At 35.0% G+C, this 13,060-nt stretch overlaps 1 protein-coding gene across 11 annotated transcripts in view; it reads right to left on the bottom strand.

Moving 5' to 3' along the window:
• DLG1 (discs large MAGUK scaffold protein 1) overlaps positions 1 to 13,060 on the bottom strand; it is a 257,181-nt gene that overhangs the window by 132,596 nt on the left and 111,525 nt on the right. For 2 of the 11 annotated variants that reach the window (XM_027583087.2, XM_035726856.1), the window contains exon 1: positions 8,039 to 8,552. The exons of 8 other annotated variants lie outside the window; for them this stretch is intronic. In XM_027583087.2, the coding sequence (XP_027438888.1) occupies positions 8,039 to 8,272 (234 nt within the window). In that variant the 5' untranslated portion in view covers positions 8,273 to 8,552. Of the gene's footprint in view, positions 1 to 8,038; positions 8,553 to 13,060 lie in introns of those variants that run through there. One more of the 11 variants, XM_035726858.1, reaches the window with a different exon arrangement.

Below are 13,060 nucleotides of genomic sequence, written 5' to 3'. Positions count from 1 at the left end.
ATATCCATTTAAGGTTCCTCCATGTCTTTTCATTTCTTTTTAGTGATAAATAAATTCCTCTGTCTGGATATACCAGAGTTTATTTATCACATTTTGGTTGCTTGCAAGTTCTGGCAATCATAAATAAAGGTGCTATAAACATGTGTGCAGGTTTTCATGTGGACATAGGTTTTTAACACATCTGGGTAAATATCAAGGAGTGCAATTGCTAGACTGTACGGTCAAATTGGCATTTTTAAAAGGCTTATATAATCAGTGTAAACAATTATTTTTTGTTTAATCTTCACCTCTACACTTTTCTAAAGTGTCCTACTGTACAAATTACTGGGTCTTAAACATCGTTGAACAAATTTTTAGTGGAACATATAGGTTCCCTATATGTTCCACTAAACAAATTTTAGTGGAACATATAGGAACATATAGGTAAGAAATTCCACAATATTCTTCAGGTGAAAAGGGAACAATTAATTTTAAAATCTCTTCATGGTATCAATCTTAACATTTAGCTTTAGTGGCCTTTGGGCGGGCAATTAAACTTTGCCAACAGGCAGCATCTCACAACCAGTATAAAAGAATTTTTATCCTAACCTTGGTTTCTTGGTTAGTCAATATCCAAAGGAGACTATTTCTAACTATTCACCTAGAAATATCCTATCAGAGTCAGCATTTCCAAACTAGTTTAAGAGGGCTGTCTACCTACTTTCTATATATTCTAGTTTAATACAAAGGCATTATATTGCTGAATATAACCAACTTCATTCCTTAGAGATGAAGAAAAATACATAAATTTGATCTCATTTCAAATTACAACTTCAAAATACAACTATCATTAGGCATGAGTCTAAATGTATGAAACATGTATAGAGGAAGGTTAGGCCAAATCAGAATGGTCCAAAGTGGAGATGTCTTGGTGTGACTACTTAGACCTGCTGCCTGGTGGGGAAAAAGCAGCAGATAAATGGCTTTACATGATGTACCATATGCCTCTGTTTGCCTGGTAAATCTATATTTATGCCTGTTGTCCCACTTTAATTATTAATAGTTTTCTCTTTCCATCAAAAGTACTCTAGTTTGGTCGATGAGTTACACAGTCATCCTAACTATAGGGAAATTGGTTTCTCTTTTCTCTGTCTCACCTCCTCATGAGTATCTCTTCCCAGAGGGTTAAATAGGAAGAGAATCATCAGCTATAGGATCAGAGTAACACTAGATAAAGTGTGATATATGTTTCATAGAAGGTCTAAGGAAGAAATTCAGATAGATAAAAAAATTTATAATAATAAAGAATCAGACAGTATTGAATGCTATAAGGAAACAATTTTTTAAAGGTAAGAAGACAGAGTAATGTTTGGAGTGAAAGAGTACCTGCAACCTTAGATAAGAATCTTGGCAGGCCCTGTGAAAAGGCACAGATAAGGAGATTCTAAAGGCAGTGAGGGAATGAACCCTCAGAATATCTAGGGGAAAGAGTGGTCCAGGCAGAGAGAAGGGAACATCAAGATAAAGGCTCTTAGATGGCCACATGTGGTATATTTGAGGAACAGGAACAAGGCCAGTACAGCCGGAGCAGAGTAAGTGAGGGAGCAGTAGCAAACACAACTGGATGTACTGCCAGGGCGAGGTCATACCGGTGTTTTGGTCTGTGGTTAAGAAGGATTTAGAATTTTATTATAATTTGGATCAGAAGCCATGGAAGGGTTAAAAATAAGGTACCAATATTCTGAAAGGATGATGCTGGCTGATGGGTGAACAGACTGTTGAAAGAATAGAGACAGGGAGACCAGTTAGAGGTCTACTGCTGTAATTCAGGCAACAAATGAAATAATTGAAACTAGTAGTTGTGGAAATTGTAAAAAGTGGTCAGATCATAAATATGTCCTGGACATAGAGCCAACAGGATTTGCTGTGTGGACCAAAGGAAAAAATAATAGAAAATGATTCCAAGAGTTTCTATCTTCAGCATCTCAGTGAGTGATGATGAAAGAAGACGATGGGGAGAACAATCAAACTAGAGACTTGTTTTTGACATGTTAACTTTCAGATACTTAATCCAAGTGGAGATACTAAATAGGAAGTTAGATATACAAGTCTAGTGTGCAGGATTAGCTCTGGGCTAAAGATACAAATACTGATGTTGTTTAAAGGCACAGGACTGTATAAGATCACCCGAAATGTGAGTATAAAAAGACAGAAGTTCAAGGACTAAGCCCTGAGGCAATCTAGAATTTAGTGGTAGAAAGAGGTGGAGGCTACTGCAAAGGAAACTGAGTTTGGGAGAATACTGGAAAGGTAGTGTTCAAGAGTCAAAGGTGAAAGGAATTTAAAGGAGGGAACAGTCAATTTTGTAAAAGCTGTTGTGTGGTCAACTAAAACAAAAACCTTGAACTGATCATTGGATTTGACAATCCATTCCAAAAGAAGATTTTTTGGTTGGTTGTTTTAATGAGAGGTATTATAGGAGGTATATATGCTGATGAGAATAATTCAGTAGAGGGAGAAAGATAACACAATGAAGAAGAGAGAATTTCAGAAGTCCCTGAATAGTCAAAGGAACTAAGAAGTGAAGGGTGAGCTGTAGGAACACAGATGGATCATTCATTTTAACAGGCTAGAATATAGAGTAAGATCATAATTCAGAATGAGGGCCAGGAAGCAAGTATTGGAAATTTAATGTGCAGCTTTGGAGCCAGTGTGGAGGAGGCAGAGTTGCAATTAACCAAGGTTAAATCTTACCAATGAAGTGACAGGGGGGCAACAGTTAATGAAAGACAGCACTTTTAGTCATGGACCAAGGAATTTGAGCAAGGCAAAGAGGGAAGTGAGAGCATGAAAGGAGTGATAGGTAAGAGAAAGTTGGGCTGAAGGTCTTCAGAAGATAAATTTTAAAAAAATCACTGTAATGGGGAAGTGAGCTAAAAAGAAAGTAAGTACTAGTCAGATAGTTTGAAATGCTTGCAACTGAGATTTTGTTAAGTGGTACGGTCAATGGTAATGAGGTCTTAAATGTAACTATTTAAGCGGGTCACCCAAGTGAAAGAAAAGACAAGATTCCTAGTGGTAAGGATATCAAAGAATTGGGAAGTCAAGATTTTGGATAGATCACACAAGGATACTGAAAATCACTAAGAATAATTACAGGAATAGTGGGCAGAGAAAAGATAGTAAACCAGGTGTTCAAATCATCAATGAGTAGGAGTGACTGAGAGAGATGCAGATGACTAGAAAAGGAGGGGAAGTGGAAAATATCATCTGATGGCAACTACATTTTTTTTTAAAGAGAGAGGAAATACAGTCATCCATAAATATCAATGATAAGCAAGGAAGACAGATAAAATTTCTATTTTTTGCGAGGGGTATAGAACAAAACAGTATCCTCAAGGAAATGCCAGGTGTCCATGAGAGAAAAAAAGGGTGAACCATCACAGAAGAGTCTGAGGATAAAGGAAATTTTGCTGATGACAAACTGGGAGCTCCAAAGGGCAGACTGAAAGGGCTTGGTAGGTCAGAGAAAAATGGGAGTTTAAAACCGATTAGAGAGATATGAGAATCACTCAGAGGTAAGGAAATGAATGAGAGTGGTCTGGAAGGCTTGGACTTTTTGGGGTGATTAAAGGTAAAAGGATATACAGTATAAAATTAGTCCTGATGGTATACCTAGGAAACTTCAAACTTAGTTGTCTACTTGTGACTCATTTAAAAATTTGCAAAAGGGAGTGTTGGGAGGAGAGGAAAAGTCAGGGAACTGGTGGTCTCACCAAGAAGTGAGGTGCTCTCTGGGCCCTCTTCCCCTTAAATCCTACAATTAAAGGTACTGAGGTTTGGAGTTCTTAAAAAAGTGCATGGCTGTACTTACAGTTAACTTATTCAGTCAACACTACTTTACTGAATGTTTGAATAAACTGCACTACCCTAGGTGCTGTAATTCCTAATTATCTATATTTGAATTTGTTCAAGGACTACCAAAAGTTAAGTAATATAAAAAGAAAATAATAATATAATGAGGTAATAGCTGCCAGGCACTATTCTAAGTATGATACATATATTAAATCACTTAATACAATTAACTCATGAGGTTGATACTTTATATTCATTTTTGGACCATATGTCCAATGCACAGCTCTACAAAATTAAATCCTTTTTAATGTAGAATGCATCTTTTTAGGACAAATAGTATTCTTTTTATACAAATTAGCTTGTATATTTTTCCACACATGGGTATCTGAAAAGTATTTTCCTGCATTTTAATGTAGGACAGGGTTTTTCCTCTTAAAAAGACTATTCAATTCTTATTAAAATTTTATTGTTCTACTTCCAATTATGACACGTCATCATGTCCGTTCCATTCACTCCTAAGAAAAGAACTTTGTTGTTTTCAGCTCAATTTGGCATGTCAGTTGTTCGGGGGAGGGCGGAATCTTGTTTGACTATTTATAATGATCCATGTTAGGAATTTTTGAGTAGTCCAAAATATAGGCACAGCTGCTAAACACACATTCAGAGTGACCTACCACTTCACAGCTGTTCAAAGTTTATAGGACTACTATACTCATTAATAAACACTGATACCACCAAGAAGGAAAAACTTTTTACCTAGGGGCTAATCAAGTAGCAAAGACTAGAAATGCTGGAGTTCTTTAAAACCCTCATGAAATATAAAAATTGGTCCTAACTGGCATAGAGGTGAGTGTGCTAATTAGAACAGGGCGGACTGGCACTAAGTGATCCTAAATGCAAGAATAGAGGGAATTCTGAGGTAAAGAAACGAGGAAGGTTTGACAACATGTAGGCCCTTTTTTTCTGTAATAATTATTCAAAATTAAGAACATTAGAATGAAGCACAAAATAGAAAAAACTTACACCAAAGTATAAAATTTAGAAACTCCTCTTAATTTAACATTAAAAAAAAAAAGCCCCCCCCAAAACAAAAACAACAACCCAGGGGCACCTGGGTGGCTCAGTCAGTTAAGTGTCTGCATTCAACTGAGGTCAGGATCTCAGAGTCTTGGGATCAAGCCCCGCATAGGGCTCCCTGCTCAGTGGAGAGCCTACTTCCCTCTCTCCCTCTACTGCTTCCCCTGCTTGTTATCTCTCTTTCTCTCTCTCTCTGTCAAATAAATAAATAACTAAAATATTAAAAAAAAAAAAAAAGGCAATCCAAGTGAACTTCTGGGATATAACCAAATGACAAAAATGAGAAACAGTTTGTAAGCTGTACAGTTATCATCACTGTGTGGGGACACAGAGGGGTGAGGAAATCAGGTGCTGAAGGAAATACGAAGAATGGAGGGGAGGAAAAGGGAGACAGAGAAAGAAATGGGCTACTGTGAGGAACTAAAGGCAGTGGTGAGGGAAGGAAAGTGGATCCAAGAAAAATAGGTACCCAGGAGGTTTAGGATTAGGTGTTATATTTTGGAAGGCCATAAACTAACAAGGTTTTGGTGACTGAAATGGAAAATGATCAATTCCATAAACATTTATTGAGCACCAACTATATGCCAAGGCCTATCCTAGAAGCTGGGGGTCTTACAGAAGTTTGTAACCACTTAGCTTCCTTAACATTAAAAAAAAATTAATGACTTCATACTAAATTCCAGATTATTACAGTAGAACCTGGCACATAATCTGAGTTATGAATGTGAATATTTCCAACACACAGGCAATTTAAATGAATCTCTAAATAAATTTTCTTTTTATTTATAGAGGATACTTGGGGGTTATTAAATCAGAGTAATGACTTTCAAATTAATAAAACTTGATTTAATAGCAATTCTCCAAACTGCTAAAAGTATCATGCTGCATAGTTACAAAGAATTAGATTCAAACTTAATCTTCCTATTAAATCTTAGAAAAATATTTCTAACAACATAGGAAACCTGGTAATCATTGCTGCTATTTATCAATCACAGAACAAAACACTATCATAGTACTATCTTCACAGATACGTAGTAAATGCTCAGTAAATTATGAAATTTCATTAATCTACCTTGTTTTTAACAATATGCAAATCCTTCCGGTGCTACAAATTAAAAACTGCCAGCCACGAGTCAGTAGATGAAACAGAAAAATGTAGTCTAGCATCAGTCAAGATCCAAATCTGTCTAATGTTCTATCTTGGTTCTATCATATTTTGTCCAGTAAAGTGAATTCCAGTGAGTTACAACAAAAGACTTGGATATATAAAATATCTAACTCATCAGTTAGAAAAATATACAGAATGAAAAACAGTATGATGGTACTTCAGAGCAGGAGAAATAAAAGCTAAAACCTTTGACCTAATGTCTATACTTCTAGAGATGAAATACAAAGGTAATGAAAAAGACAAGTAAAAAGAAGTATGAAAGAAATAAAAACTAAGTCATTTATCAGTACAACAAATGATCTGAACCAAATGGGAGGAAAATAAAATTTTAAATGGCTTTGCAGGATTAATTGTGAATAGAGTTTTTATTGAAATTATGACTCTACTTAGTACAATACAAAAGCAGCTTTTTCTCCAACTCCTAAGTAATTATAATGTAATTCTGTGGTTTCAATAGTTTTATATGTGAACTATTTTGCTTGCCTTTTCACTTGTACGCCCCTAATAAGATTATATATCAGTGGTAGTGTATATGTATACATATACAGTACTGTGTACTTATATAAACTACATGTGAGTTTTTTAAAAGTTTTTAGCACATTTTTTATTGACAATAGAAAATATCATTTAATATTAATCTATTATGAATTAACAACAAGCCTTAGTCTTTGCATCCCTTTTTGATATGTATAATTGTAGTCAAAATCAAGTTAGTTAAATTCTTCAGGCAGTATTCGAACTAAGAGTTAAATCATATCATTGCCTCTGAAGTTTTGTTTAAAACTAACATCAGTGCCTACATAAGAACAATTAATGACTCTCCCTAGCCCAGTAATTCCATTTCTCTCACACGTTAGAAAAATAAGTACAATTTCTTACTTAAGAAATTTGACAATATTTTAAAATCAAAACTATTGAAAGACAATTCTAGTAACCAAAAGCAAGAAAGAAGCTGTTGACAGTTTACATTTATTGTGCTGCTTCTAATTATTAAAAAAAGATGGTTTTAAAGAAATTTATTCTAAAAGGCACTAGGCTATGTGTATAAATTTTATTAAGTATTATTGACGTCAAAGGACAAAAGCAATCTCTCCTTGTTTTTAAACTAGACTACTTCTTATCCTTTCATTTTTACCAAAGTTTAAGACATACCTATAGAAAATATTTTAAAATATGAATAGTCCCCCAACCTCCTTTAATGCCAAATAAATATTTCACTTAAATTACTATTAATTTTATATTTTCCCCATTATTTTTAATACTCATTTCCTCAAAAAGATTTGGTTTTACATGATTTTTTTTTAATTTGGGAAGATTTTTAGTGCTTGTCTAAAAAAATATTTGTACAATTGTGTAATTACATAAGCTTAATGCTTTTAAATTAACCCTAGATAATATATATTTATAGAAATGGAAGGATTCATTAAATTCTTTGAATAAACCATAATTTAGTATAACTTTATAGGTATATAGCAACAGTCAACTGTATTCAATTTATTCTCAAAACACTAGAAAATAAAAATCTTTCTATATCTTGTTTCTTTACCATAGCAATCTTCTTAAGGTTATCTAATGACATACAGAGAAGCTAAAGAGGTTTTGTGTTTTTTTGTTAGACATCAGACTTTATAGCATTTAACAGTCTAAAAACAAGGAGACAAGCATTATTAATTTACATTGTAATTTATATATCAATGGTTTGTAGTTTTAGAGAAGTCCCTCAACAGGATCAGAGACTGTTTTGTTTGGTATTACATAAGAACAAAAGAGAAAATATTTTTTGTTTCCCCTTTCATGCTAAAGACCTACATAGATGGACTGAAAACATGTATTTCTGAGCATCCAAGGTTTCAGTGCATAAGACTATATTTTTAATAATAAGAAATCTCTATTAATACATTTGCAAAGCAAACGTAAACCAAAATATATTGAAAATAATTTCAACAAGTGGTATGTTACCTGGGTGGAGCTGGTGGCTACCGAGATGCAGTCAATAAAGCTGTGTCTTCGAGTGAAAAATGCAACTATCTGCTGCCAGCGTGAAGGTTCTGGCTCAGCTTGCAGTTCATCTGATGAACCCTTTTTTGCCCAATGTTTCTGCTTTGGGCCTACTGAGCCATGGCTAGAGCTAGTATTGCCTCCTCGACTGGCGCGAGAGTATAGAAGTGTGTTGTTCCCGAAAATGTAATTCATCTCTGCAGCCCTGCAGGTGGTTGCCAAGCAGTCTTACTTCTCTACCAGCTGCTGAGTGGTGAATGATCGGTAAAAACTGCAGCTAGAATTACAGCAGCATCACTTGCAGATCAGGGAAAATAAAAACCTTGAGAAATGATGCTCATTTTCTCTGTAAATTCTTCCCATGAAAGAGCTTGTATCTTCCCTCTGTACCTGTTAGTTGTATGATGGCTGAGTTTTTATTTGCAGACAAAAAAGACGGCATAAGGTTGATGTCTTTCTCATGATTATTTTTTCACCAGCGTCTGCAGGAACCAAAAGCTGTTCTTTTGTTAGCTGATAACTAGACGGAATGAAATCCAGGAAGTGAGGTCGATTAGCAGGTAAAGAAGGATGTTATAAACACTGGACTACCAACACCCTTTGGGGCTGCCTGATTTCATGCACAGGGTACAGAAACCCTGGATTATGAAGTTTCAATCACAGTCTGTAGTAAAATCCAGTGGCATCTTCACCGCTTAAGTAATTATAAGTATGAACTGAATTTAAAAATACAAGAGGATTCTCTTGCCAATAGTTCTGATTGTTTAAATAATTTTACTGAAGGAGCCTTTGTCATTCACATATAAATTTCCACATTAGGAAGGAGCTCACATTAATTAGGTTCCAAGTTTTTAAAAGGTACTATTTACATTCAACTCTGAGGATCTAATGCTAGAGGAAAATCCATTTGTAATGTGGCATGATCATTTATGTAATACATTGGTTCTTAATGCTTTGATAATTGAGTCTGGAGACAGAAACAGATTAATCAGCAAAATAAATATTTGGCTTCCGGAACTTTTGTGATAAAAAAAGAACTGTTAAATTATCACCATCATCTCTCTCATATATTATAAACACTTAGATTAACAAGTTATGAATTTTTAAAAATGCAAAAGAATTAAAGGTAAATTTTTTGTTTTATAACCAGCAAAGCATGTTTTATCCAACACTATATAAATAATACTCTGGGGTTCACTAAATAATATTGTTTGATTGCTAGACAGACATTTTCTAACATCTAATATCTAGGTCTGTGTTTCTCATCATAGTAGTCTACCTCAGAATCACCTAGGATGCTGGTTAAAAATGCAGACTGGTATCCCCTCCTCACCAGAAATTTTTAGGGTAAGAGGGATTTGAAATTTTCATTTTTTTTTAAAGATTTTATTTATTTATTTGACAGAGAGAGAGACACAGCGAGAGAGGGAACACAAGTAGGGGGAGTAGGAGAGGGAGAAGCAGGCTTCCCACGGAGCAGGGAGCCCGATGCAGGGCTCGATCCCAGGACTCTGGGATCATGACTCAAGCCAAAGGCAGACGCTTAACCAACTGAGCCACCCAGGCGCCCCTTGAAATTTTCATTTTTAAAAAGGCCCTTAAGTGACGCTTAAGCAACCTCAAGTTTAAGTTAGATTTCTAACCCTGCCCTGTTAACACTGCTACATTAGTATATAATATATGGTTGTTTTATTTTATTTTTATTATTTTTTAAAGATTTTATTTATTAAGTTGACAGAGAGAGACACAGTGAGAGAGGGAACACAAGCAGGGGTTGTGGGAGAGGGAGAAGTAGGCTTCCCGCAGAGCACGGAGCCCGATGCGGGGCTCAATCCCAGGACCCTGAGATCATGACCTGAGCCAAACGAAGGCAGACGCTTAACGACTGAGCCACCCAGGCGCCCCTATATGGTTGTTTTAAAACAATATATGAATAAAAATGCTACTTGATAATTTACTAATGGTTGAGTAATTTAGTTTTTAAGTTGATATAAGCACATCACAAATCCCAACCTCAGCCATATACTTTTTTTTTTTTTTTTGAAGATTTTATTCCTTTATTTGACAGAGAGACACAGCAAGAGAGGGAACACAAGCAGGGGGAATGGAAGAGGGAGAAGCAGGCTTCCCGTGGAGCAGGGAGCCTGTCAGCCATATACTTTCTCAGATGTGGACTGACCAAAAATCTTGCTTACTATGTGCTTACCACACCAACTAAATGTAGTCTATTAGAAAATAGTATTGGCAAACTATGACCTCCGGAACCATTGCAAATCCTGCTTCAGCAAGCAAAGATGCTAATAGCCTCTCTCTGATTCCATCCCTAAGATATAGACACATGCCCAAAAGGGTTGCAAGTCATGTGGGACTCTTGAGAGCTAAGACGCTTTGTGACAGAGATTATAGCACAAAGTTTGGTGCTTCTTCCCAAGGACTCTGCAGATAGTAGTTGACAATATTGTGACCCTAGACAGATTGGTCCTGTCCATTTAGAGGTAAGGGAACAGGAAAACACTAAGGGTAAACAGAGAACTAAGAATTCTCTGAAGGAAAAAAATTAAACCTCCTAAAAAAAAAAAACAAAACCAGTAATATGGACCAGGTATTTAATAAACAACTGGCTGGTGTGGTTTATACAAATGCTCCAGTGATTGGTTTGGAACCAAAAGATGTACCTTGCTGATCCATGTCTGATGAAAACCCGAGATGGGGGGAACCCTAGAACTGATACAGGTTCTGTTATTCTGGATTGGTATGGAAGATACTGTACACAAATGCTGAATGCAAATTTCCTACTCACATTGCAAACAATAATAACACAATGAATACTAAGCCATTTGTGTACATAGATTTCTTACCTAGGGAGCCAAAGAGCTCAAAAACAATCTAAAGCTTATAGGTCACTCCATCCCATATATCCTCTAAGTACTGGGAAAAGTGCTTTTCAATGCACAGATTTTCTAATCAAATCCACTGACATTAAGAAAGCAACTCTGAGTTTTGAGAAAGGCTTTTTTATGAAAATAACCCATTACCTGTCCTACAAAAATCCAAGGATTATCTCACCCATTGCCCAGTAGTCAATGCATGCATACAAAACCATATGTGTATTTAAATCACAAATGGTTTCATTTGATTTGATTGGGAGATGAAAGGTGACCAATTCCTCACTGATTTCTGCTTTAGAATAGCCCTACTTATATAGCAGAGCCAAAAAATAAACTCTATTCCATTAAAACAAAATTCAAGCTCATTATGGAACCTGGAAAGTCTATTTAAAATAATGAATTAAAAAACATACACTATGTCAAAATCACCGAATAACTATTAACATTTTAATATGATTTAAATATTTTTTTCTGTACAGTTTACTTTTTTCACAAAATGATAATACTATCTGTCAAAGAACTCTAAACCATAAAGCTTAGGTAAACTGAGTACATCCATTTAGTGGATTATTAGATGACCAAAAATATGATTATGAAGAATTTATAACTGTGAGAAACTTTAGGTAAAGCTTAAGTAAACTGAGTACATCCATTTAGTGGATAATTAGATAACCAAAAATATGATTATGAAGAATTTATAACTGTGAGAAATTTTAGGTAAAGCTTAGGTAAACTGAGTACATCCATTTAGTGGATAATTAGATAACCAAAAATATGATTATGAAGAATTTATAACTGTGAGAAATTTATTTTGTAACATTAAATGAAAGTAAGGACCATTCAAAAATATATATAGAATAGGTAGGCCGGCCCTCAATTATTTATCATTCCAAACTCACAAATAAACCCATAAGTCTTCAGGTATAGTAACAAAGGCAAGGATTAAAAAATCTCAGTGAAAAGCTTAGAAGGTTGAGAGGAAAAACAATATTAAAATTCTAAAATACTAAAAAAAATTCTAAGTAACTACAAAGCTACTACACTATAAATGCAACATAACATGCATTTTCCTTACACTTTTATCTTTATGATCTGGCCTATTAAATTTCAAAATATACAACTGTACTAAGACTTGAAAAATTTTTTTCTACTCCATTTATTTAAACAAAACAAAAGACACGCAGTTCACCCGCTTTTCCCACTCCCCTGCCTCTTATAACCACCAATCTTTTCTCCACGTTATAAAAGAAATCACTGGTATTTGTCTTTCTCTGACTTATTTCACTTAGCATAATGCCCTCAAGGTCCACCCATGTTGTTCCAAATGGCAAAATTTCATTCTCTTTTACCACATGTACCCTATTTTCCTCATTCATTCTTCTGTTGATGGATTCTTAGTTGTTTCCATATCTTGGCTACTGTAAATAATGCTTCAATGAACATGGGGGTGCATATATATCTTTTTGAATTAGTGTTTTCATTTTCTTCAAATAAATACAGAGACGTAGATTTGCTGGGTCATATGGTAGCTTTATTTTTAATTTTCTGAGGAACCTCCCATACTGTTTACCACAACAGTTTTACCAATTTACATTCCCACCAACAGTACATGAGGGTTTCCTTTATTGCACATCCTTGGCAACACTTATTATTTCCTATCTTTTTGTTAAGAGTCATTCTAACATTCTAACAGGTGTGAGGTAGTATCTTGTGGTTTTGATTTGCATTTCCCTGATGATTAATGATGCTGAGCATCTATGTTTTCATATATCTGTTGGCCATCTGTATGTCTTCTTTGGAAAAATGTCTACTCAGATCTTCTGACATTTTTAAATCAGTTGTCTGGTTTTTTTGCTACTGAGTTGAATCAGTTCTTTATGTTTTTTGGATATTAGCCCCTTATCAGATATGTGATTTGTCATTATTTTCTCCCATTAAGTAGTATGCCTTTTCATCTTGGTGGCATAGCTTCCTTGGCTGTGCAGAAGCTTTTTAGTTTGATGTAGTCCCATTAGTTTGATTTTTGCTGCTTTTGCTTTTGGTGTCAGATTCCAAAAATCATCACCAAGACCTATGTGAAGCAGATTACTGCCTA

Source organism: Zalophus californianus, chromosome 1 (assembly GCF_009762305.2).
Source record: "Zalophus californianus isolate mZalCal1 chromosome 1, mZalCal1.pri.v2, whole genome shotgun sequence".
Classification (NCBI taxonomy): Eukaryota; Metazoa; Chordata; class Mammalia; order Carnivora; family Otariidae; genus Zalophus; species Zalophus californianus.
This window is presented reverse-complemented; position numbering and strand designations above follow the sequence as displayed.